The sequence below is a fragment of the Crotalus tigris genome, unplaced genomic scaffold (assembly GCF_016545835.1).
Source record: "Crotalus tigris isolate CLP2741 ecotype Arizona unplaced genomic scaffold, ASM1654583v1 scf7180000017987.690289119674:8195010, whole genome shotgun sequence".
Classification (NCBI taxonomy): domain Eukaryota; kingdom Metazoa; phylum Chordata; class Lepidosauria; order Squamata; family Viperidae; genus Crotalus; species Crotalus tigris.
The window spans coordinates 4205864-4233551 of NW_024096758.1; the positions used below are offsets into that span (position 1 = coordinate 4205864).

The window sequence follows — 27688 nt, forward strand, 5'->3', positions numbered from 1 at the left end:
TAGGTTTAAATAGTTTATGTGTCAGTTAGAACAAGATTCAGGTGAAGACAAAAGACAGCTATGCACAGATGATTGAATCCTTCAGAAGAACAAAATCACTGAACTTGGGAAACTGTCTGGATGACTTTCAGTCAGAAAATAACAGCAGTCTCGGCAATGAACATTTATGTAAGGATAGCAACAGCTCAACAATTTAGTTGCAAGATATAATCTAAAACCAACAACATAATACATTAAAAACAAAAAAAGTACACGTGTCCTCTAATCGGTTAAAGGTGTTCTATTATTCAGAAGAATCTTTTGAGTCATCGCTTTAAAATTCTTTGTTGCAAAAAGTTGATATTTCCTGAAATTTAAAGTTATCCTTAATAAAAATGATTTATACTGAATGTTTAGAAATTATTTGGGGTCATTTCCCTCACTTTGTTGATCCTCTCACTTTCCCAAAGTCAATGAGAACAAGGAAAGAAACCCTTGTTCCAAAGCAAAGAGAAAGGAAAGGGTCCCAGACTGCACTGAAATCCTGAGCATACTAGTCTCCAGAATCATAGTAGTCATTTTACAAGCATGTCACAGTGTCTATACAATGAATACAGTAAAAGATTATCACTCTTAGAAGGCCCAAATAGTTAGAAGCCATCTTTTAAATATACTGAACTTCCTGGATGGAGATAGAAGCTATAAACTAGGTCTCATTTTCCAAAAATAGTATTAAACAGCCAGACCATTTGAGACAATACCACAAATTGGGGCATAATAATATGTTAGGAATAGAAGCTTGGCTTTTACTTATATATAAACATTTTAATCTATCTAGGCTAATACTAATCCAATGAGATTATACTATTTGCAACTCTTTAAAAATGAATGATTTTATGAGAGAATGAGAACAGCATATTGAGCCAAACTTTGTGTAAAGTCTCAGAAGGAAATGAACTAAATTTGGAATGGGAGTTTGCCAAGCTATTACTGAAAATGTTAACATTCAGCAATTTCAAATTGCTGAAGATCAGTGACATTCTGTGAAATCAATGACTGGATACATGTTTTTGTTTCTTTGTGAAAAAAATTAATACTCTTTGTTCTGAATAATTTGTAGTATGACAAGTTGCCAATAAAAGTATTATATTTAATGTATGCAGTATTACCCTTCTAATAAATTAGCTTATCTTCTGGGGATTGTTTTTTTACTATAAACCCATTGACTAGTGTGTATCTTTCTTTAACTAGATGCTGAAACCTGATCTGCAGACCCAATACATCTTTGAAGTAAAGTCCAAGGCCCAATGTTGCATAACTAGATTTCTATTAGCACTATTTTCTCTTCCTACATGCTCAGAAACTCTGCTTCAGAGAGTTGGAGAAACTATCGTAGCAGATTTCAGGAAGGTATGGAACCCTACAAAAGCATACAGATCCAAATTTCAGTGGGTTGTGTTTATTTATTTATTTATTTTTGGGGTTTCCTACTGAGCATATGTAAACTTCTAATGTGACAAAATTTCAGTGCTGAAATTTGAACTACTTTGAAGGCATTTTTTAGGATTATTTAAGTACTTTAAAAAATTTGCATCAGGAACAGCAGTGGGAATTTGAGCCTTTGGAGAAGTCAAGGCCAGCCTTTAACTTTTTCTGCATGTTCAGTGATAACACAGCAGAAAACAAGTGAATACAGTAAAAGATGGTGACTTAGCAAGCCTATTTTTCCCTCTCCAACATCCTATCAGAAACTCTCTAGTTTAGAGGTTGTAGACTTTAGAGATTGTAGCTACTACCCTAACTCTAACCCATATTTTTTTTTTATACTGAGGCACTTGTTCAGATAAAGAAATTCACCTTATATCTTCCCCTACTAGGCTAAGCAAACAGTTTTCGTATCTAGGGATGCTCACTTCATATGCAATACTTACACATTTTAGAAGATGCCCCGGTGACACCATAAGACAGAAAACAGACAAAATCCCCAAGCAAGAAAAATGTGGGTAATGCCAAAGCAAGGGGCAATATTGAGAAAGCAGCTTACCACCTTTTGTTGGTTTTGTTTTGTTGGTTTTTTAGTTTTCGTTTTGTATGGGAGAAAAAGGTTGATGTTCACTGCAAAGAGATATTATATGTTGCTGGTCAGAAGAGAACCAAAGAAGTAGACCTTTTGAATGCCTTCTTGAATGGAGAATCAACAGTGGAAGCTTTCCTGGCTCCTCCTCTACTATACCCATGCAAACTCTGGGCAGATAAAAAAAAAAGCCCATGTAAAGCTCTGCATCAGGATTACAAGGAGCCCAAACATAACAAAAGCAGCCCAAAAGTGCATACTTCTTTCTTTGAAAGATGGCACTGAGTTTTGCAGGGTGCTACACATGCAAGGAAATGCTGACTGCTAGGTGAAAGATGCTTTTAGATTCTAGCCAAGTATAAGCATGGAAAGACAGCTGTTCTGAATTCAGATTTCTAAGGGATGAGAGGTATCAAATTGTAATTGGTGCAACCAGGTACCCAAACAACCAAATAAACTAAAAAAAAAAAAAAATCAAACTCCAAACACTGTGAGATAAAAATATTTCTCAGCTCAATGATGCATATTGAAAAGATAATGGCAAAACTTTCCAAATCTGCTCCCCAGGAAAATTTAAGGCAGAAACTGATTTTCTGGCTCAAAGCCTCTTGAGTGTAGCCTTCTCCTCAACCTATCCTGAAAATATAGTCACCCCAAAATCCAGCCTCTCCAGGAAGTAAGACACCCTAGTAGCTCTGGAGTCACAACGGATGGTTTCAGAACTTTAACAGGAATGATCTGTCCAGGAAAATGAACAGATACTTGCTGCTCACAATAAAACAATTTCATTTGCTTATTTTTGGCATCCAGAGCAAAAGGCTAAGATGTCAAAATTCATCTTCATCTTCCACAAGGAAGGTGCTAGATTTACATGAAGTCATCGGAGTCATTGCCATCCTGTGAAAGGAAAGACAAACAAAAATTATTCAGAAGGGATATTTTTATGACTTTAATATTTTAGGCTGCTCAGCATGACAGATTTAATATCAGAACCCCTTTCTCTCTTTTTCTTTCAATTAATTGTTGTAACTTCCTCAGAGAAAGAAATATTGAAATCACACTCTTCCATTCCTATGACCTCAAAGTAGAGGTTTGCAAACATTTTCGTCTCACAGTACACATCACATACGTGGGACTTCCGGATCACAAAAGTCCCATAACATCACAGGTTGCTGAGACACAGGGGAAGAAATGGAGGCAGTCCACCCTAGTTTCTGCCCCTGAGACAGGGTTCTAGCTGATGAGGTGCAGCACACAAGATACTACAGCAATGTGGTTGAAAATCACTGCCACAGAGAATGGCTGTAGACTAGTTTCCTGAGGTAAGATGTTACTGATTCCCTTGCAACCTTCACTGACAACTTTCAACAAGAAAAGACAATGGGGAAATTGGTAGTTGGTCGTATGATTCCGGACACCATGACTACGCAGGATTTGCCTAACAACTGCAACTGGGACTGCTGGAACTACTGTGATAAGTTGGTGCAGTCACATGATACCACACCTTGACCGCATCATTTAACAACAGTTTTTCTGGCCCCCTTTACCATTAGTAAGTGAAGGCTACATGAATGACACAGGTCACCCATTAAGTTCCACAGAAGGAATTATTTGAAATGGGGAAATCATTCAAAAAAGAACTTTAAAATTCTTTTTAAAGAATTTTTTAAAAAGCCTATCTTGAAATGACCTTATATAAAAATCTATAGTGCGATCACTTTGGCAATGCTAATTACATTTTAGAAAGCATTTTGTAAAGAAGCAGAAATAGCTGCCACAATGTCAATTTATTGGGAGGCATTCTTCTGTATGGAAAGGCTGTAATATCTGAAACATTTTAGTGTAGACAAGAAGACATCTAACATGACAAAATTGCATAAAATAATGAATGATGTGGAAAAGTCGGTAGAAAAAAGTTTCTTTCCTTTATTTATAATAAGGGAATTTGAGCATTGTCCAAAGAAACCAATTAAAGAAAATTCAGGACAGATAAAAGATAATATATTTTTTATCAAGCACATTAGTAAACTGGCATTTGTTTATAAAAGGCAGATTGATACTTTAGAAAATTATATGGAGAGTAATACTATCAATTACCATTAGACATAATGGCTATGCATGACTTATCCAAGACTTACTATGGGAGGAGAATGATGGACTGCATTTACCAAGATAGAAAGTGAAGATCTCAAGACTACAGATTTTTCTAATAAAGTAGCCTAGTATCAGGAAAAATTAGGACTCAATTTGGTAAGCAAGAAGCATTTCATTCTCTGTTACTCTACTGTACATGTTACTTACTAAGTCGTAGCATGAAAGGAGGACTCAAAGAAGACTATCATAATATCTATAGTCTCATTAGAAAAGTATCAGAAAACACACCTGGTTAGAAGTCATATTTTCTGCTTTCATTAAGGAAGAGTAACTTCTGTAAAAAGAAAGCAAATACATTTAAATTTTTTAAGGTTAAATAATTAATATAAATGGGAATTTTGCCACTGAGGTACAACTCAGCATGAGTGACAATAAAAGGGAAAAAAGTGAGTTTATAAATTAGAAGCTAAACATCTAAGTGTAGAAAAAAATTGTGACAATTAGAATTCATGACTAGATTTCAAATTCCAGTTTCCACAGATCCAAAAGTGGCTTGGTTTGAATGATAAACATAAAATTTCTACAATGGGGAGTAAGATGCTGGCAGGCTTGTTTACTGAACTTTGGAACTTTAATTGTAATATGACCAATTAGAAACTGATGCTGGCAGTGTCTTTTGATTGAACCATATACAAGTATCAGCTCTTGCTGAATTTATCTTCAAAATCTCTAGAATAAAACAACCTAAGAAGATTCCTGTAAACTCTAAAGCAGGGGTCCCCAATCCCCGATCCATGGACCAGTAACGGTCCATGGCATGCCAGCAACTAGTTCCCACAAACAAACAAAGACCCATCCGCGAGATGTAGGCAGCACATAAAACCACACACCATCTGGTGTGCGGAAAAAACTTCTCTCCATAGAACCAGGCCCGGTGGCCAAAAGATTGGGGATCTCTGCTCTAAAGGCACATAGCTGCAACACAGAAAAACAAACTATAGATAATCCTTGCTTAATGACCACAACTGGCATCAGAATATTAGTTATTGAGTGAAGAAGTTGGTAAGCAAAATCCCCACATAACTGCTTTGCTCAGCAACCACAATCCCAACATTCCTGATTACACACATTAAGTGATCTTCTGGGTCATTAAGGAGACAGAATGAAAGAGCTGCCTGCCAAAAGATTTCAGCTGAAACTCTCCCAGCTTATACACCTTTCTCTCTTAAACATTCTGCAGTCTGCCAAAGGATTTCAGCTCCCCTCTGGTGTGGAGGGGAAGTCATTTGTGGGGCTGCAGGAATAGAGCTGAAATCTTCAGGATTTCTCTTAGGCTTTCAACATTCTGTTATTATACGGTACAAAAATAAAATGACTAAGAATCATTTGTGTGATAAGTGTTTCCTAACCAGTCCTTGCCTATCTTAAAGGACGGATAATTTCTGAGAGAGGATACATTTTGAGACTACTCTTCTGAAATAGCAGAATGTAGTCTGATCAGCAAGAAGATATCAAATTGTAGAAGTACCATTCTACATATTGTATAATTGCAAAAACTAGCTGCCCTGGTTGCCTACAAGGAATACCAAGAAGAGAAAGGGAGGAAGGAGCAAAGAAGAACATTTTGATTAGTGAACTATATGGCTAGAACAGGTTGCAATCCATTCCATCTTGGGAAATTAATTACTTACATTTGTAACAATACTCTGTGTGAGCATTCTGTTGATTCTGTACAGCACAAACTGTTAACCTGCAGCAGCATTAGGATGAAGCTGAAATATTGGCATTACACCACCATTATTAGAAAGTTCTATTTAAAGTTATTTGGAAAGTCAGGGGCGCAGGAGAGAAATCAAGAGTTGGGCTGGCATCCAAGCAAGTTGTTCAAAAAGCCAAACCACCTCCCTTCAAAATTTAAAACAAAACTCTTCCATGACCTGTTGAACATCCAAACTTATGGATACTATCTGCACTTGTCAGTTCAATCAGACCTTCCATAGCTGCCCATTCTAGGGATAGCAGGAAAGGAACCCATCTCCTCACTCACCTAAGCTCTTCCATTTCCTTTTTCTTTTTCATTTCTTCTTTCTCCTTTCGTTTCATCTCTTGGATCTGGGCCTTTTTCTCATTTCTCTCCTCCCTATCACGGGCTTCTTTCTCTGCAGCCAGGTCTGGGAATCGTTCCTCTTTGGTCTTTTCCAGTCGGTTCAAAATCTCATTTATCTTCTTCTCCACTGTCACTATCTTTACCTTGGAACAGGAAAGAACTGTAATTCTTATAAAAAATATAGCTGAATTAACTTTGAGTAACACTCAGGTTTCTGTTCCCTGAGGCAACACTGATGTAGAAACACCTCAAATGGTCATGTACTTGGAGAGCCAATACTTTTACAGGTACTAAGAAAGTGGACATTTAAGAGATACTATTTTGATCTGATCCTGGTGTAAACAGGATTACTACAGAAATTACTACAGAAAGGCCACATCTGTCACCATGTTTTTTTTTCTATATATTGACTGTTACAAGCACATAAGTCACGAAAGTAAAGCAGTCATTAAAAATTTTTTTGACTTGATGATTTAGATAATTACTTCCAATTGTGCAATTTTGTGATCCTTAAGTCTATTGACTAAAATTGTATTTGGCACCATAGATATAGGATTGATGTCAATGTCACTGAAATGTTTTCTATCCATACTGCAGAATAAAGAGAAAAAATCATGAGAATTTGAAATTGGGATAAGGAAACATGGATTGGGTTTTTAATGCTTCCAGAAACCACTATCAGAAACCCTCTGAAATCAGCGTCTATAAGACTTGCTTCTGCCTTTCAAAGTAGAACTTTGGAACATTGGAGAGCAATCACTAATTTAAGAAATCCAATTAAGGAAAGAGAAAATTCTGAAACATATATGAGTTTCCTTGATTGCACTATTAGTTACCAAAGTACTGACTGGTAGGAAACTGACAGGCACATTCCCTCCAAATTCTCCTACATACTCAAACCCCATAAAGTCAATACAGAAAGAAACATTCTGAAGGCTGTTCTATTGTGAAGCCTTAAAACCCATGCTCATACTGACCAAATATTCTGATTGTCCTGGGTTCACTTCTAAATGTTACTGACAGATGTTCTTTTAGAACAGCAGGACACTATCCTGAGGTTCACCTAGTTCACCAAATAAAAACATTAAAGCAGTAACTTTCTGCTTTCATTTGGTTAAAAATATATTTTGAAAAATGCAGGGGCCTCCCCTCTTTGATTCACAGCCCTCTGATGTCACTGAAAAAGACTTGTTTTTCCAGGCTCAGGATATTAGATCACTTGATGAAAATAATGTAGGAAGTCTTCAAAGTCACATATGCCAAATAGCCAGCATGTATATTCCCATTTGGAAAAAAGGATACTTGCTGACCTTAGCCCCATTGATCTCTTCACTCGGGGTCTAAGTGACCCTGGATTCAAGTCACATATATAGTTCCTGTGGATAGATGATGGACTAAGGCAGGGGTGTCAAACTGCTGGACCGCGGGCCGGATGCATCATAGCGAAACCACGCACACCCTATTGCTGGCCATGGCAAAAAAAGTCACAATACATCATGACACGTCACGTGACGTTGCGAGTTTGACATCCCTGGACTAAGGCTTCATAAAGTTTGTAACTTCTTCTTCTACAATTGCTGATAATTCAAGAATAGATAAGAAGAAGCCCAAGAATTTGTGTGGTTTCAGCCAAATTTCACATATTCATCTTCTTCTTGTGCCATATCCGTTATCGGACATTGGCGATCATGTTGGCGATCCTGTTTTTAACAGCAGCCGCACGAAAAAGTGCTGCTGAGTTTTGTCCAAACCAGTCCCTTAGATTTTGAAGCCACAGTGTTCTTCTTCTGCCTGGACCTCCTTTGCCTTCAATCTTTCCCTGGAGTATTAAATGGAGTATGCCGTATTTTTCTGGGTGTCGTGTCACATGTCCGAAATATTCTAATTTTCATTTTTTCACATATTTATGCATGTGCCAAATACTTTAGCTCCATATTTATTCTCAAGAAAATAATAAAAAATATATTTTTTGTATAATGTCTGTAATGGCTGGTTCTTAATGGATTTTTTTCAGAATCTTCTGCCTTTTAAAAAATTCACTGGTAAAACCAAGTCCTTCAGCAATGCTCTTAGTTTTCCTAAAACTAGTTAGTTAAGAATAATTCAGCGACTGGATTTCTTCCAAGAGAAATAGATATGTAGAAATAAAAGCTTCAAAAGGTGATAGATCACTTACATTTTTAAGATTTTTTAAAAAGAGTTTGGAAATCTCAATTGAAAGAGAAACAGTAAACATAAAGACAGGACTCTTCCTAGTTGAAGAACACTTGCTTTTTCCCCCCTAATTATTATATGGCATTCATTTTACTATGGTTGCTGGAGATGTTTCCTCTAAATTTTACTATGGTTGCTGGAGATGTTTCCTCTAAATTTCTTTCATTTTTTTATTTTCCATTTTCCATTTTATTTCTAAGTCTTTAAAGGCAAAGAAAAATTTTGAACACAGTGAAAATAGCAATTTAAATCAAATTATTTCACTGGCCCGTAAGTCATCCTGGGGGAGTAGCACAGAACCTTTCCCAGACCTAATTCTATAGTTTTCTTTTAATCTAGGAAGACAGAAGCTGATGGAAGGCCTTATATGTGCAAATCATGTTTTCCAACCAAAATACATCCCCTCTCCCAGTATGCAAAGATGATCCTAACAATTCATTAAAAGCACTGTTCCCAGCAGTTTTGGACAACCCTCTAAAATTATAGGTATAATGAACAACAAATATAGCTACTATCCAAAGATGATTGGGATGGAGCTTCATTGATTTATTCTTGTTGGTGCTCTTCACATGACTGTCTATACTGTCCTCCCCAAGAACATGTGTATGATATGCTTCATCCTTTCATTTTTGACCAAGATCAATTCTTTCTACTTTTACCTTTTGCAACTGGAAGAGCCAAATTTAGTGAACTGTGGTATTTATCTGCACAATTTATTCTAAACACAGGAATTGCAGATGAGATAGCACTAGAATATTAGAAGTCAAGACAATCATCTTGCAATCAAATTACTAGAAATAAAGGGAAGTCATGTATAACAAGTTGCTACAAAAGGTATCATAGGTTAAACATTGGCAATGTTTCTCACACTATGTCATTTATTGGGAGTTTAGCTGAAACATCATATCAGGAAACCAAATAATTAACAGCAGGGCAATGCTGTTGACCCTTCTGCATTGCAACTCGTAAAGGTTCCAATCAGTATCAGATCTCCATTGCAGTCTCAGGCTTTTCATGGACTTTAACTTTAGTGGTGAGAGAAGAAGCCAAAGATACTTCTGCTTTCCCACATATTCTTTCTGCATTTTACAGAAGATTAGCAAAATCTGCCATTAGCTTCTTGGTCTGATGAAGGAAAGTAGCTTGAAACCTTTGGAGAGGTCAGGGAGGAAGAAGATACTTACGTCCTTTTGTTTATGAAATCCAATCTGGCCCACATCCATGTCTGCTGTTTTCTTTAGGTTGGCCCATGGGGTGTATACTACATTAACATTATTCATTTTGCAGCCTAAAAAAAGAGAGTACTTATATAGAAAAAAAAGAAGCGTAATTATGCCCACTTCTGGGCATCTTTCTCAATGCCTTAATTAGGATCAGAAACATTTACATAGTAAGAATACAATATCTACAGCTAAGCTATTTTCCAAGAAACTTGAAATACCTTTTATGTTTCCAATTATGTAAAAGAGGCAGAAAGAGTGGAAGATCTCATCAGCTCCCACAATACTGCCCAATCATGCTACATCACATCTGCTAAAAATTGAGGTTCAGAGCAATTGACTAGCTCCAGTTATTCCCAGAAAGGTACTAGTTAGAGACTCTCAATCTTTCATCTGTCTAATTCCTGCAGGAACAGGGAAGCAACGCCAAGAATTAAAGAGATGTTCCAAGATTCTTGGGATGAAATTTTTAAAGACAACAACTGAACAAACCATCTGCTTCCCATGATAATAGTCAAGGCACGAAAGGAGTATCTAAATATAAGTCATAATTCAACAGTTATAATCCTCCATATGTAGCCCTACACATTTTGCTATTATTTTCTAGCTTTGAAGCATGGAGCTTATCTATCCAAAACTGACACAAATTGTAAAGAACTCTGGATAATGCAACATTTATTGTTCCACACATATCTATTTTTTGAGAACATACTTAGACTTTGAGTAGCATACTAACGGCTGCATTCCAAAAATGACTGCAGGACAAGGACTAGGTTTAATTTAGATTATTGAAAATATTTCTTTTATCCCATGGTTCTCAACCTTTTCTTCACTACAGACCCTCTTTAAATACTTTTGTGGCCACAGACCATGGCCACAGACCACCAAGAGTTAACTCAAGAGTTAAAGCACTAGATCGTACCAAATATTGTGACATCACAGCCCCCCAGGGGTCTGCGGACCATAGGTTGAGAAACACTGTTGTATCCTATTAAAAATCACTATACAATTTGATAGCAATTTTGGAGCCATCTGGGAGGCTGCATGCACGTTTTGGGGGGATTTTAGGCTGTTTTACTCTGACAAGAATTGGATTAACAAGGCTCCATATTCTTCACCACTTTATAATTTTAGTTTTATCCATATTATCTCCCAAAAGCTCAAAAATAAATTTGTACTTAACTCTCAAAGTCCTAAATTATGATTCAGCACATGAAATTTTTGAATGACAATTGGAAACTGTATTTGATCCCCTAATATTATATTGGGGCTTTCAGAACACTTACTCTGTAACCCATTTTGTATCTGCCTAGAGTGCTCTCTTCAAATACTGAGATGTGATCCAATGAATGCAGATACAGCAGGATAAAAATTTAAAATTTATGAGATAATACTGAACCTTCCTTTTAATCTTACGCACATGGTGCCCTAGTATTTCCTCAAAAAAAGTTTGCAGAATCTAAGGCGCAGAACTGAAAGGAGTTTTCAAGGCTAGAAAACATCTCTAAGAGATGCTCGGTGGCCTATGGTAAAAGAGATCATATAAGCATTCAGCTCAATTTGAGTACAAGCCTCAACTTTCAACTGCTCATATCTCCTAGAGCAGTGGTTCTCAACCTTTTTAATGCCGCGACCCCAACCAGTCGTAAGTCGAGGACTACTCAACCGGTCGTAAGTCGAGGACTACTCAAATGGTGCAGCACCGTTTGCAGAATGGGACTTTTGGCGGGCTCAGCAGGGCAGAGACAACCTGAACAATTCCTATTGGCTTTTGAAAGCCAATAGAATTAGACTCTATTCAAGGGAGTCTATTCTATTGGCTTTCAAAAGCCAATAGAATAAAAGGGAGTAGCACAGCTAAGGAAAAGGGGAAAAAATGGCAGACTGCGTTGTTTGGCGACCCCCGTGAAATGGTCGTTCGACCCCAAACAGGGTCCCGACCCACAGGTTGAGAACCAATGTCCTAGAGGGCAAGCAGGCAAACCCAGCAGCTGTAAAATTCTAGATCTGGAATTTTGAGCAAACCAAAAAAATAGAAGCATTCCACAAACCAAAACTTCTGGCTTAGGTGGAAGAGAGGGAACATAAAATAACACTCCTTGAACTAACCAGCCAACTGAAAAAATAAGGCTCCCATGCAGCTGGTGCATAATAATCATTCCATTATTACATCTTATTTTTAAAATTATATTGGATAGCTAGTCATTAGACAATTAATTGAAATTATAGAATTTGGATCTCCAAAAAGGATCCTTGAGTCTGACTATATTCATGGTATTTTGACTTTACTCTCACTAAAGGAAGAAAGCCAACCCCACTAATTTGGATCAGCAGAAAAGAAAGGGGGGATCTTCTGGAATGTAGCTTGGGGTTTGTGAACTGTGTCCCCAGTAGAGCTGTCTTATGTATTAAATTATGGCAACTGAAGAACTGTGGACTTTAGAACCCAATACATCTGCAGATCATACGGTTGGAGAATTAGAGGGAAAAGCTGAGTAGTTTTCTGTGATCTTAATGCTGGTTAAAAAGAAGGGAAAGATCTTCCTTTACTAAAGTTCCCTGAGGTATCAATGGTTAACGACAGTATCTTAATTATCTAGTGTTCCCCCATGGCTGGAACAGGACAAGGAAACATAATCAAAAATTCCTTTGAAGGCCACAATACAATAATTTTCGGAAATTCTGAGACAATGCTGGCTAAGACCACAGACAATAAGAAATTTGGAACATACAGTATTTTACTTGGGGAATTATGTTCTCTTCTCCCTCGCCCCCAGCAATGCCCACAAAACATTAGAAGTTAAGTTGGGAAAAGATGGACTTCATACTGGCAAAAATCCCATAAATACATGCAAAGAGTCATTGAAAAGAAAGAAAGAAAGAAAGAAAGAAAGAAAGAGAGAGAGAGAGAGAGAGAGAGAGAGAGAGAGAGAGAGAGAGAGAGAGAGAGAGAGAGGAAGGAAGGAAGGAAGAAAGAAAGAAGAAAATCTCTATGAGCACCTGATAAGATCTGAAGTAGGAGAAGAAGATGGCTTACAGAGGCAACTACTTAAATATTAACCCGAATATTGACCCATCTCTAAAAGTGGCTTCCTCTGTTCAACACACTGGTACATCAGATGGACAGATGCTAGATTAAAGCAATGTTGGGATAGGGCGCATCTGGAATTTAAAGAACATGCAGTGGGCACACTTAAGGCTGGTGCAGATGTTCACAGAAAAGACATGACCGATCACAAAACATAAATTTATCATAATACAAACTAGTCTCCTATGATATTCTTTACCATCTCAGGAGGAACTCTGAGGAGCCAACAATGTTCTTACATGTAATGCAGTATGATGGTTGAATTTTACATTGCAGCATTCCATTTTTTTAAAAAATATATTCTTTTAATAAAAAATAAATAGGATAAGGAACTTGGTGAGCACTAAGGAAAATATATGGATGCTACTTGTATCCACATTACAACATTGCCTATTTCTGTGCTACACTATATCCTGTCTTCCATTACAATTTGACATCTACTTGACTGAAACTAATTATCACTGATCCTTGTGCCTTTGCTAGGACAACCTTTTTCATATTTTGAAATTTCCAAATGATTCATATTGTTTTAGGCTCAGAAGCTTTGGTATTTGTTAATCCCAAATTCAAAAGCCTTCCTCCTTGACTCTCCACTCAAAATCCTTGTAATTTATTTTGGCTCACTTTCTCATATAGGCAAAATTTTACCTTGAATGCTGTTGGCCTTCACAAGCTGTGCGCAATCTATCAAAACCTCCTTAGGAATATCATCCACTGTTTGCCCCTAAAATAAATCAAGGTGGATATGAGCATTCTAGGTGTGGGAATGCAGAGAACTTGCTGTGAAAAGTTTCACAGTCCCTTGCGCTGAATTTATGGATACATAAGGCTGTTATAGCAAAAATGCCAAATGCTTAAAAGGAGTAATAGTATTATATAAGTTTTCCTGGGCTAGATCTCATTTCATGCAAATTATGAACTGGACTGGAAATTTAAAATACTGCCTTATTAAAAATGTGTTGTTCTATATAATGGTGTAACACTATTTGCTGCTATTGTAATGAACAAGTTTACTATAGCATTGCTGTTGTTTTAAAAAAAGTATATCTTGATCTTTCTTGCACACAATTAAATCAGTTTATGAAAGATTTCGCATGTCATATCAAGCCATTCATTTTAAAATCTTGTTTTGCAGACAAAGATACAACTCTGGGTTCACTAACTGCCATAAGCTATACAAGCATATAATTAAGCTGACATGATACAAATAAAAACCATGAAAATCATATAGCTCACTATAACATCTTGGTTAGATGTTTTGAGAATAAAATTGATTATATTTTCCATGATTGAAATCCTAGAGTTTTGGCAATCCAAACTATATTACACCATAGCACTATTTGATTAGACTCCTTTGGATGACCTTGTTTTTAAGGCATAAGGATGTAAACAAGTATACTTTTTTCAGGTCCTACTCCTCGTAGCTTATTATGCCTAGTATGAAAATTATGCTCAGCTGAATTCAAGAAGAATTTTAGTCTGATAACTTTTTGATTTCCAAAACAGAAATCAGAATTCTAGGCATGGTCCACACCTGAAAAATATCAAACCATTGTTGCAAATGTTCAATCAGGCCATTCTTGAACACTGAAATGTTCTTAGGAAACTGCAAAGTTCTGCCACCAGAAAAGGGAAATTTTGTATTTCTATTGGTGTATTACTCTGCATAATTTTGTGTATTGTTGCTATATAGCTATGAAAGCATCATCCCATAATTATTCATGGATGCATATAACTGAGCAAAAAAAAAGCAAAACTGGACAGTTACCTTATATAGCCGGAGGTAGACATGTGCTGAGGAGAGCTTGTCCACATGAAACCTAGACAAAGTGCAAAAGTTTGATAGGAATTGCAATTCAGTATCTTCCCCACAGACACAACACTTCTAGATATTATCATGTGGTCTCTGTGACTTAATAGTACGGAGAAGAATTATGTCTTAACATGTTAATCTCTGACTGAAGATTAAGAATCCAAAGAAAAGGAAACCAGAGGGTTAAAAGAGCAAAATACTTTGGTGAAAAATACCGACATAAGATCAAGTACTCCCTCCAGTGATACCAGATTAAAACAGCACTAGATATTGGGCAAACAAAATCCTGTGCTTAACTTGACCATTTCTCTATCAATAAATAAGGCAAATTCATAAATCATCTCAAATAGATGCTCAGATTTTTAGTATCTTCCAGAGATTAGAACTTAATAAATCTGAGTAATGTGCCCTGTTGTTCAACTATTTATTCTTTAATTGATTTCTTGGGTACTAGTATCCAGGTGAGACAAAATATTTATAAATGTATTTGGGGAGGAAAAAAGTAGAAATTACACCTAAGACACACATATTCCAGCACTTTAGTTCTAATCACAATCTTGCAAGCCTCTCCAAAAGACATTAAAAAAACATGAAAGGAACACTTCTTTATCACTTCATGGTTGCCTTTGACAACCAGTATTTGGAAGTTTACTACCTCTTGTAGCTGAAGCTGGAAGGGTTATTCCCCTCTAACAAGATTTGAATAAAAAGTAATACCTCGACTTCCATAACTTTAATTTAGATATATATGAATAAATTAAATAAGAAAATAATTCTTAAAACAATGTCATTATCTGCATTTACTTCTCCACATAATCACCACAATTTGCTACACACTTGGACAAAGAACAAATTTATTAAAGCCATCACAGAATTCCATACTTTCCCCTCTTCTAGCTTTGTCCCTTTGAAACAATAATTAAAATTCAGAAGCACAAGGAACTCTTTCTGTAACACGTCAAATGGCTTCAGTCTTGAAAAAGCGATTGCAAAGATGGATCTCACTATCTTACTCTATTCACCTTCAGTCCAGATTTGGTGCCATTTGGTTCTCTCTTTTCCCAATATTGAATTTATTTATTTGTCTGTGTGTGGATGGGTGATGTCTGACTCCAAAACAAATAACTTTGTTGAGCATCCATTTGACTCAAGTGGTAGAAAGAACTGGTTGAAGAGACATTACGTGGAAGGCTTTGTGACAGCTTTATGAAGCTTGGCCATCATTGAAGAAATATGAAGTAAATGTGATTACATGGAGAAGTAAATAGAGGTAACAAAAAGAACTCATTTCAAGGGTTATTTTCCCATTTCTTAAAATATTACTATTTAAACTAATGTTATGGAGGTGGAGAATTTACTTCTCATCCAACATTTATATAGTAACACAAAAGCATCAAGCTGACAAATCTCCCGTTTAGGATTCTCATAAGTTCACAAGCTATTTTCCACAGCAATTGAAAAACACATGCTTTAAGAGTTAAGCCCAAAAGATCTACAGCAGTTTCCCATCATTGTCAACTTCCAGATGTGTGGTCTCCAACTCCCAGCATTCTTTAGACAGCACAGTTGATGTTGAAAATTCTGGGAGTTCACATCCACACATCTGTTTTTGTCAAGATTAGGGAATTCTACTCTTCAGGAAATTAATACATATGCAGAAGTGCCAAAGCCTTAGTATGTATTTATCATCTTTATCATGCTTTTCAACTTGAAGGGCCATAAAGCATCGATTTTACCTACTAAAACTAAAGTCAAATCCTGAAACTGTTTCACTAGAAACAGATGTCTGGAATCAGTAACAGGATAGATGATGGTTGATAAGTTGAAATTCATTCCAAATAAGTCATATTATTAGCAATGTTAGTGATTTAATGCTGTTGTATTAAATAATAATTGGCTTTAAATAGCACATCTCATTTCCAGCCTACATAGTTTGCTGTCTTATAAATCTGTATGAAAAGGCAAAATACAAATATTTTATATATGGAAGTAGAACTGCAAGTAGCAGTTATGAGAGGTCTCATTTACCGACCATGATTCACCTAATGAATGAACTTGAAATGAGATTATAAACTATCACGGTCAGAAGATTTTCCACTTATGAATGTGGTGCTTAACAATAGAGTTGGCAGTCCCAATTGTAGTTGCTAAGTAAGGACTACCTGTATTAAGAAGAAATCCAGATTAATTCTCCCAAGTCCTTGGGATATAAAAGAGTGTGAAGGGAAAACGCAATAAGAGTTTGAGTGGCTTGTATGAAGCCTGGCAGCTTTTTGTGAAACTTTTAATAAATCTCTGTACTATTTGAATATTTTATCATTCTCTCTATGGAAGAAATTATATTTATATACATTATAATATAATTATATTGTATATAAAATATATAACCATAATTACATAACTATAATAATTAATTATACACAAAAAAAAACTTAATAAGCCATGGGTTGCTTTGCTATGATTGTTTTGGATAAGCCATACTTTCTGTTAGCTCATACTCCTACAACAATTTGGTTCAGACAATACAGTAAAAAAACAAAGAAATTGCATTACAATTAAGCATGGTTGCGTTAATGTTGTCTGCATATGAGATGATATAAAATCTCATCAATTTTGATGCTGAGTTAAAATTATAATTTGCCAGTATTCTTGTGGTTCTTACAGTCAAGCCTTTAAGAAGACATAAAACCAATAGGAAAAACATTTTGACAGAATGCATAACTTGTTTGGGAAGACTACAAAATTGCAACTGGGAGATTGGAAACTTATTACTGGAAACTGGGGGGAAAAACCTCCACAAGCATAAAAAGACAACAGGAAATGAACTCTTTTTTAAAAAAAACAAACAGCATTTTTATAGAGAGAATTAGAAAATTCACAAATGCTATGGTAGACCACTTACATTTGAGAAGTAGGGAGAGAATCTCACTTTTTTGGGTATGGCATAATATTAGAAATGGGATCTCTTCTCCTATCTTAAGTCTGAGTCCAGAAAGGATGCTAATAAGTAATTATTAGGAAGGAGAAAGATTTGTTTCATATGAAAAAGGATTTCATTATACAAAAGGAGACCCTTTTAAGTACTTACCAAATATCTTCTGGCCAACCATATTTTATTAGATCTTCATCTAAAAGAAAATGCAAACAAAGACTGATCAGAGCTCTAATAGCGTTTACATAAATTGTTTTTCCTTTTCTTTTCAAACCGAAGATTTGAGACTGAAACAAAATGTTAATCAGAAAGGTGGCAAAAAATATATTATGTCTGATTCTGAGATAACATATTTTAAATTTTTTAGGGAACAAACATAAGTGATTTGCAACCTTCAGGTTATTTTTATGTAGTTTAAAGTTAATTTTAAACAAATCAGATCAGATCTCTGATAATAACCTCTAGGCAAGCTGGGTTACATAAGTTTAATATATAAATATAAGTATAGGTAAGTATAAATAACAGCTATCTGGCAGTTTCCTGTAAATTACTACTTAAAAGACAGAAATGTTACAGTGTCAGAGAGAAAAAAGTATCCCTACTTTAAGTTGTGCCTTCACCCAGTGCATACTTCAATCTTACTCATCATGTAGCTTTCAACTCATGAGGAAAAGTAGTTCTTGACAAAAGCATTTTTGTACACCAGGGTTACAGAAGCCCAAGTGAGTGTAGCACTCAAATATTAATTTGTATATCAGCGTTTTTTTATTACAAATTCCAATTTCAAAATAAAAATTTTAGATAAATAGGAGTACAATTTATTTTACATAGCAGGTGTTTGATCTCTGCACAAGGCACACAGTGCAATTTCACTTTTCAAAATGAACTTTACAAAATCCATTTATAAAAGCAATCTTGAAAATATTGGTGGGTGAGGAAGATACATAAGGCATCTGGAAGTTGAATTTCTACTGAATTTATTTCTTGTTCCAATTTATCAATTACATTAGCTTTTTTACTTGATTGTCCACAAAATTGACACAATCTAATTTAGACTGTACCCTATACTCACAGTTACTACATTTGCTCTAGAAAAAAAGAAATGTTCCATCTGTTTAAAGATAAAAGGTTGAGAATTGTGAGGGGTGGGGTCGGGGGAGTGTGTCACTGAATTATGCAAAATGTTTTGATATTATTAAATTCCTTTTTTAATTATTAAATTTGTTTGCTGCCCATCTCACTGCGAGGCAACTGTATCAATACTGTATATATCAACTGTATATCAAGTACCATATCAAGAACCTTGATTAACACAATATAAATCAGGAAATGTAATTACATAACATTGTGTTAAGTTTACTCCATATTATGAAGAATCTATTCTGATTCAAGCACCTCTCTCACAAAATTGCACATAATTTCTATGGACAAATAAACCATTTTTCACATGGTACCAACCCATGTATATAATAATCTAAGAATGGTTTCCAGTTTGAGTTGAAACTTGTGCCTGATTTACTTTTAAGGTACAAAGTTATTCCAGATGCCAAAGCATATCCTCACAACTTTTTAAATTTATTAGTTGAGAAAATGTATATGGCCGCCCAACACACTCACCATAACTCTGGATGGCTTACAGAAATAAAACTGCAATACAAAAGGCAATAAACCCCCCAGCCAACAATAATGTTTTGAAAATGATTTATCCACTCTAGCAAAATTGGACTAATATAGCAACAACAAAACATCTTATACCAATTTACTCCAAATAAATGTTCAGAGTAAATTTTATGTTCTTCCTTTGAAGTTCCTACCATTAAATTGTTATTACTACATTAAAATTTTGTATCCATTTAATCATGCAGCCTTTGACATTTCCAGATTCTAAGTTATATTTCACCAGTAATCTATAAATAAGGTTCAACAAATATTGAGTTACGTGTTATAAGGTTTTCCAACTTCCCGATACTGTATTCCCCTTATTTCTGCAATTCTTTTAATATGATTCTACATACTTGAAGATAATAAAACCATTATCTTCTGCAAGGCTCTTCTGCACTCTTGCCAAAAACACTATAGGGACTTGTCCAGGCAGTTGCCAGGAGTTAATGCTGACTCAAAGGAACCAAGTAAATAAATAATCTTACTGATTCAAACCATCTAGACCAGGGGTAGACAACTGGCTAGCTCAGGAATTCTGGGAGTTGAAGTCCACAAATCATAAAAAAGCCAAGGTTGCCTACCCCTGATCTAGACCAAGAGGGCCATGTAGATGTCACTAGGAAGTAAAACATAAGCACAGGGGTATTTTCTCTCCCAGCACGGTTCTCATAATGGAGGCAATAAATTGTCATTGAAACTGTCAGACTTGTATTTTAATGCTCTAATAATTTGTTTAATCACTCTTTAAAACCATCTATATTGGCAACTATATGTTGGTAACAAATGTCATAGCTTAAAAAAAAAACCCTTCCTGTACAACATACTCTTGTAATTTACTGTAATTAGTCATCAGAAACTACAGTTTGTTGACTTACAACTTACAAACAGTTCATTTAGTGACTATTCAAAGTTACAGTGGCACTGAAAAAAGTGACATGACCATTTTTCAGACTTACGATCATTGCAGTATCCCCATGGTCATGTAATCAAAATTCAGACGCTTGGCAACTGACTCACATTTATGACACTTGCAGTGTCCCAGGGTCATGTGATCACCTTAGGGCCTTCTGACAAGTAAAGTCAATGGGAAAGCCAGATTCACTTAACAATTGTGGCAAGAAAGGGCGTAATATGGGGCAAAATTCACTTAACAACTGTCTCACTTAGCAACAGAATTTTTGGGCTCAATTGTGGTTGTAAGTGGTCTGCTTATATTTTTATTCAACATTTTATCAATATTGATTTGGGAACTGATTTCCTAAAACTAATAATCATCCTGCTATTCTAAAAAATGTGGCTACTGTATCTAAAAGAAAGGGTGAGTGAATTCCCAAGCAATTGGAAGCTAAAAAGAGCTGTTACAGAAGATGCATAAATTATCAATAGATCACACTTTTTCATGCAAATCAAAGGAATGCTTTACTTACTTTCATACTTGTCTTTTCCCATATAAATTGTATAAACAGAAGGAATAACTGAAGGACAGAAAAGAAAAAAATAACCCATGTTATTTTTGCACTATGCACAGATATGCAAGGTTTCCACAAAAGATTTATCTATTAAACTATTAAACATATTCATATCCCAATGTCAGAATCATTATAAGCTTTCCTCAGCTGAGGGATAATTAATTTTGGTCTAAAAACATCAGTTGCCCCAGTATTATTTTCAGATAGGCTCTGAAATATATTTTATTATACATCTAAGGAGAAAAGGAAAATTCTAAAAAAAATGTGGAAAAATATGGTTAAAGAGAGCAAGGAATGATTAAGATTATAAGAGGTAAAGAAAACTTTCAGAAATGGGTGAAAAGTGCTAAATAATGAATGAATGGCATTAAAATGAAAGTGATTACATTATGTTTGAAGAAACTGAAGTGAGGAAATGCTGGAAGGAAATGCTTTAGAAATTATAGTACTATGCCAAATAGAATTCCATAAAAGTTAGTGTTTAGGAAAAAGCTGACGGAAATGAATATAAGCTCTGAGAATGCTGGATATGGTAAGGCTACAGATATAAACAGTACAGTTGAAGAAATGATAAAATATGGATGTGGTTTGCTTATAAAATGGTTGTGTATAACATATGTATGAAAACCTCACCTGTGAGGAAATCCATTAATGTTCCCCTTTTTAAAGAGAAAGATTAATAATACAAAAGGGGAATTAGCTTGAGAGTCTTAGAAAGTGTTTGGCAGAATTCTGATTGACAGAATACTAGACATGACAATGAGCAAAAATTCTGCATTACAACAATTCTCTGAAAAATATATGAAGGTGATAATATTTATTGTACTTTTTCTTATATAGAGAAAACTCTATAGGTATAATGAAAACAGACTTGAATTATGAAATGTTTTGTGCTAATATGGTGCTGAAAATGCATTGTTGAATGAGTGTTTATGCTGAAAGTAAAGCATAATTGACAATAAAAGGAATGCTTAAAAATGGCTTAACGTTAAGGAGGATATAAAACAACAATCAGTTTGCTTATTTAATGTACTTCTGAATAATTTTATAAGAAGTTTGTGTGATGACATTGGAGATACAGTATATAGGTTAGGGATGTGAATATGCATATATTTGCATGCAGAGGCTGCTGTTTATTGGCTGAGAATCCACAAGATTTCCAGCAAATGTTTTGTGCAGGTTGTATGGTGCAATTAAAAACATGGACCTGAAAATTAATAGTCATCAAATATAGCTGCATTTGTTAAGGAAAGTGAAGTGAAGTGAATAATTGCAATTTATTCACATTTTTCTACTCCTTTTCTCCACTTTATAGAACACTGCTTACCCAAAGTAGAATAGTATGATATGTAGAAATGTATACTACCAGAATGGAGAAAAAATATACTAGAAACAATACTGTAAAAGTCGTTCAAGGCAAGGCAAAAGCTTAGGACAGTATTTTGTTCTCACAAACAGGACATAAGACAACAGTACCCACCATTTCTACCTCTTCTTAGTTAATCAAAATCCAAAGCAATCATTTCAACAAAAGTGTGCCAAATGCTGAGAAGATATGGATTAGATTCATACATTATGCTAAATTATGGTTTGAATCTAACTAAACTGTTTAATGTGATTTTTATTGTACAATTTTTCTTCATTTTTTCCTGAAAGCATGTCAAATTGAGACGTTGTAATAAAAAAATATGTCTTTTCATAAATGGTGGCAATCAATGCATCATCAGCAAGCACTTGGTTGTATTCCTTCACAATAAGATCACTTTTCATGAACCCACCACATTAATCTGAGCGAAGATGCTTCTCGTTTCATCTTCCATTTGCCTTTTGTAAAATATCCTAAACTCTCGGGGGTGTGGAGTTACCTTCACCTTGTTTATCAACTATAGCACGGCCAGCCTACCCTGGCTGGGTTGTACAGCGATAAGAGAACATCATGCAGAGATAACGAGGCCACTGGATAGGTTGGACTGATGACTACAAACCCATCATCCGCCAACCGAAACAGAAGTGGCTGGTGATAAGAAGAGTTGTAATCTGTCACATCAACCGGGGGAAAGCGGTTTCAGATATAAGCATCCACTTTTATCTGACAAGAGTTGTGAGTGTGGCCAGGCCACTCTTACCGTTGGACGTGAAATAAAAAACCATGGCAACACAACACGAAAGCTCCTTCTCACCCGCTTCGGAAATTTAAGCCAGAAAGCTTCGCAAACGGCCAGCGCCTTCCGGTTCTAGCGAGGCGGCTCTCAGGAAATGACGTAAGTCAATAGTTCCCATAGAGATAATAAGTGTTACAAGCAGAACTTTCCGAAAATCCAACACAGAGGTTAATTTTCCAACGGTGGGTTTCACCCCTATAAGCCTGAAGATAGGTACAGGGACCCTCATCCATGTTCCCTCGTTGTCTGCTTCCTTAAACGAAACAAAAATCAAACTCTCTGTTGTGTAGTTTTATATAAATCTTACCCCTTTACGAGAAAAAAAATGTTTCTTTACTTTGAAGGGGGCATATAGAAACGGGTGACCTCAGGCTCAAGCACTACTGAACGGGGCTGGATACGTATTTGCCTACGTGACTATTTTCTACCTGTGATAACCTGCAAATGTGCATTCTTTATTTTAAATATTACAGTATTCGTTTATGCCAGTAGGGTAGAATTTTCTGCTTCTGAGGAGGCAGACAGAATTAGCAGCCTTTCAGAGGCTAACGTTCACCCAGTTGATTAGGAAAGTTTCTTAGGAACGGATCCAGGATATGGGTCTGTATCAATCTTCAAAAAGTTACTGTGTTCTAAGAGTGAAAATAAAGCAACATGTTTGATCAGCTTAAGGATTTAATGAATGGTATATCACTACTTTTTTAGTCATGTTTGTTTTAATCTCCATATTTTTGGGGGGGTTACTCATAAATAATCACCATTTCTCTATTTTTCTTTCTGTTGGTGCCAGTTGTTTTGTATTTCACTATTAAAAAAAAAAGCCCTCCCATTATTTCCAATAAATGTGGCCATGCTGGTTCTATAAAGCTGGAAAAAGTTGATCTACATATCTAATGCAATATTTTATTTATTTTCCACCTTTATTATTTTTAAAATCATTCAGGGCAGCGAACATACCTAATGCTACTACTTCCTATTTTCTGGAAAGCCAACTTTCATGCCTAAAATGTGACTAGGACACATGTTTTCCAGGTTTGTGATCTAGTGTCTTAACCACTAGACCAAACTAATTCTATTGTCTTCTGTTTCTGTATTTCACGTCCCCTTGCTTTAATTCAAGTAATAAGAATTGAAAGGGGAAAGTCCTTGTAAATCAAAAAGCTTGCAGCTATCTTATGAAACTTTATAGGTCTAATACAAGTAACATTTGAAAATGATTTTTAAAAGTATTTGCTAGACCTAAGTAATTGATACACATTTCATTCTTAGCTTTGAATTCTTGCCTGAGTTGGGTTCATGTTTATGTTGAGATGATTGTGCCTTAGAATTTTATAGCAAAAAAGTGAGGTCAAAATAATGACTAAATAAACAAATGACTATAAGCAGCACTGGTGTATATACCTAACATCTTCACTGTTTATAAGTTGAGTGGGCTGAATGTGGTTAATTTTGATGTTGTCTGCTGATCAGAGAAAAGGCTTCAGCCAAGCAAAATGGACTGTAAAAGACATTTGTGATGCAAGCATGACCTCAGATGGGAAGCCTTAAGAACCTGTAGCCTAGAGGCTGACAGAGCAGCTGCTGATATACCAGCTGGGCCCCAGCACCATGCTGACAGTCCTGCAGAATGTCATCTCAGACTGCTGCCACCTGCTGCTGTTTCTGCTAGTCGCCATTTTATTTGTGCCTGCTACTATCTGGGCCTTCAAAAAGGTGAAAAAAATACAGGTAAGATCAAAATTCTTCATGGAAAGTTGCTTAAATTGCTGGTCTTGGCTGTGGTCATGAAGAAGGGTAGAGGCTGTTAACTAAATACTAAATACAAACTATTGTCATATACTTTGTTTACTTCAATTCACAAAGATCCATTTATCTTTTTAAGCTATAAGCAAGCTTTTAAGGGAGAAGGTGGCTCTTAAACTTCAGCTATAACTTCCCAGATCATTATCTATCTGGTCTCATGAAATAAGTCTTTGCTTTCTGTCAGATAGATAATGTAACTATTTTATGGATATAATAGAGTATATTTTCACTATGTTTGATGGCTGGATCTGGAACATCTTAACCAACTATTAAAAATATTTTGTATTGTGTAAAGTTCTGGAATTATTTGGGAAGCAATGGGAAAGAGAGAGAGTTGGTTCTATTGTTTTTGTGGCAGCTTGTTTAGCTTTTTTAAAAAAAATGGAAATAATTAGACTACAATAAAAAGACAAGAAGTGGTATTTGTAAAGAGTGTTCTATTCTCACATTTTTCTTGAGAAAAATATTTCTCTGCTCAGAGAAAAGAAATCACAGGAAAAATTCATTTCATATTCCTTTGTGAAGGAAAGTACACCTTCATCTTTATTTTGATAAGCTCTTTTGTGCCATCCACTCTTTGTTATTTCCCACATCATTATTGATTTGATTGAAATCCTGCTTTTGTTTCATCTGGACTTATGGTCAGAGAATGACAGAATAATAGCTGATTAAACAAATCAATATAATTTCTTTCTTCCTTACGTATGAGCACTAAGCAAACCTGAGAAGGCCATTTTTATGGGGTTTTCCTCATTTTTAAAATAGTATAGGAGACTGATTTTCCCTGCAGTTACTACAATAATCTTCCATAATAAAGGATTGTGGAAAAATAGGACTGTTTTTAAAGACTACTATATATAATTTCTGTCTGTCAAAATTACTACACTGTGGAAGGAGAGCTCAGAAGGCAGGGAGGAAGAAGAGGAGAGGGAGAGTGGAAGAAGGGCCAACCAACCAGCTGGTGGTGGTGCATATTAATAAATATGGATAAATTCATCATACGTTTCTTAGCACAAAAGGAAAGTGATTCGGCAAAGGAACTGCCACCGAAGAAATTAAAATCAGTACTTTTTTCCTTTTTTTTTACGGTTTGTAACATTTTATTAGATTATGGAATAAAATACAAAAGAAAATAGTAGGACACAGTGGGGAGGAAGAAAGGGGGAAAAGTGAGGGGGGAAAGGGGAAAAGAAAAGGCATTGACTTCTGACTTCCTCTGTTTCAGTAGAATGAAGCATTAACATCAAACCTCAACTTTTTACTTTTCCATATTATAAACTAGCCATTTCTAGAACAACAAATGAATCTAATCAGTAAAACCCCAAATCCCCCCCTTTTTTTAATAATCAAGTTTTTGACACCTTGCTAAGCACTGGTGGCACTCAAATATTGTCATGTCCTAAAAGTGGTACAATCTGTGAAAAGGTTGAAAAGCCCTGCTGTAGACCATCTAATCTAACCCCATCCAGTGGTAGAACATCCCCAACAGATGGTTGTCCAATATCTGCTTTAAGAACATCAGTGATGAAAAAAATGATTCCTTTAAATAATTGTTTCACTTATTAAAGTTCTCAAAATGGACAAATCGTAATATTCTTTTAATGTTCAATCAAACTGTACCCTCTCTTCAAATTTACTATTGTTATATGTAATTCTACTCTTTGGGACAGAAAAAAACAATTCTTCATAGATTTTTATAGAACAATTCTTATGTGTGTTTCTTTTCTTCTTCTATAGGCTGATGCCCGCAACAAAAAGCAGAGCAAGTACAGAGTACCATGGATAGGTAAGTGATGCACTTAATTTCACTTTCTCTTTCTTTTTAGCCCTATAGCACTGGGGTGCCTTGGCAATCCCAGCCAACATGCCCTTTGCTGTGAATTCTGAGGGTTAACATCTAGACATTTACCATGTATTAAGGGTGAGAAACATTGCTGTAGTAATTGGGAGGTTGTGTCTTGGAGCAGTCAACCTTTCTTTTTTATCTCTCCCACTGCAGCATCTTTGGAAAGACTAAGTGTCACAAGCACAGATCCAGAGAGGAAAAAGGGTATAAGCTCAGCCACAGAACAGAAGTAAGTAACCCCACCTACTCTATATCTTTCTTAATAAGCTATATGTATGTTCCAAAAAATAAGATTATTTCTGCCTAGAAACAGCACCTGTTGTGCAACAATTCTGGTAAAGTGGTTTGGAAGGACAGCTCAGACGCTGCTCTTATCTTCATAGTATTTATGATCATCTTCATTTTATGAAAGAGATACAATAAGAGAAGAATTATCCAACTTAAATAGGAATCTCTGTTCTGATATGACAGATACAGGGGCATTTTTATACTTTCATGGGGAATTTAACAAATTGAAAGAAATCAAAACTAAATTCTCACTTCAGGATTTGGGTAATTATTAATAAAGTGTCAAACAGGGAGCAAAAACATGTGAGCTTTTCTCTATCTTTCTGGGGCTATAAGGAAAAAGAACAGGAAGGGAGATTCTTTAACCCAGAGGTCCCCAACCTTTCTTGGTTGGGGGACCTGAGGGAAAGGGAGGGGGAAGCACTGGGGTAATTAGCAAGAAGGAAATTTGATTTTTTGAATTTACATTCATTGGAGAGGAAGGGATTGCATGACAATAAATATCAATAGGTAGACAATGGGGAATACACACTGAAAAATACGCACTAGTGTCAACTGTTTGCCCAATATACTTATGACTTCAGCCCTTTCTATCTGTATTTCCCACTATATATCTACTTACTCTCTTATAATCCATTTCCAATCTCTCTACAAGGTGGGATGGGGAGGAGAGAGAAAAAAACAAGTCCAGCACGTGAGAAAGTATCTAAAGAGATTGCCTGTTTGTGTGCCTGAGTCTTTTTTTTCTTTTTTTTTCTCTTCAGAGAGTGGAGAGATTGGGTAGGGTGGGGTTATGTACAAGAGGGTAAGCAAGCCCACAATGGGGAATATTCAGTACAGCAAAAGGAATAAGTTAATACTGTCTGTTTACTTAGCATGCTTGTAGCTCCCAGCCACAAAGACTCTAGACAAACAGCTGACACTAGCCTTTGATACT

At 35.7% G+C, this 27688-nt stretch overlaps 2 protein-coding genes across 6 annotated transcripts in view; one reads left to right on the plus strand and one right to left on the minus strand.

The window, feature by feature from the left end:
• On the minus strand, positions 1 to 22895 carry CCDC25 (coiled-coil domain containing 25). Its single transcript, XM_039346037.1, has 9 exons — positions 22779 to 22895; positions 20611 to 20658; positions 17678 to 17717; positions 14545 to 14596; positions 13425 to 13500; positions 9653 to 9756; positions 6195 to 6397; positions 4436 to 4481; positions 1 to 2950 (listed from the first exon to the last, which is right to left on the minus strand). Exons 1-9 carry the CDS (start codon positions 22801 to 22803, stop codon positions 2921 to 2923), a joined length of 624 nt encoding a protein of 207 aa, XP_039201971.1. The 5' UTR covers positions 22804 to 22895; the 3' UTR covers positions 1 to 2920.
• Positions 22794 to 27688, plus strand: part of LOC120309134 — an 11823-nt gene continuing 6928 nt past the window's right edge. The window contains exons 1-4 of one of the 5 annotated variants that reach the window (XM_039346033.1): positions 22794 to 22913; positions 24285 to 24542; positions 26355 to 26403; positions 26617 to 26692. In XM_039346033.1, the coding sequence (XP_039201967.1) occupies positions 24423 to 24542; positions 26355 to 26403; positions 26617 to 26692 (245 nt within the window). In that variant the 5' untranslated portion in view covers positions 22794 to 22913; positions 24285 to 24422. Of the gene's footprint in view, positions 22914 to 22945; positions 23028 to 23094; positions 23847 to 23919; positions 24543 to 26354; positions 26404 to 26616; positions 26693 to 27688 lie in introns of those variants that run through there. The other 4 variants (XM_039346032.1, XM_039346035.1, XM_039346036.1 and 1 more) reach the window with 4 other exon arrangements.

Coding starts and splice junctions, on each gene's coding strand:
- CCDC25 (XM_039346037.1), bottom strand. CDS start 22,803: ATGGTTTTTTATTTCACGTCCAACG. Junction 17,718..20,610: donor GGGAAAAGACAAGTATGAAA/GTAAGTAAAGCA, acceptor ATTTTCTTTTAG/ATGAAGATCTAATAAAATAT. Junction 14,597..17,677: donor GGTTGGCCAGAAGATATTTG/GTAAGTACTTAA, acceptor CACTTTGTCTAG/GTTTCATGTGGACAAGCTCT.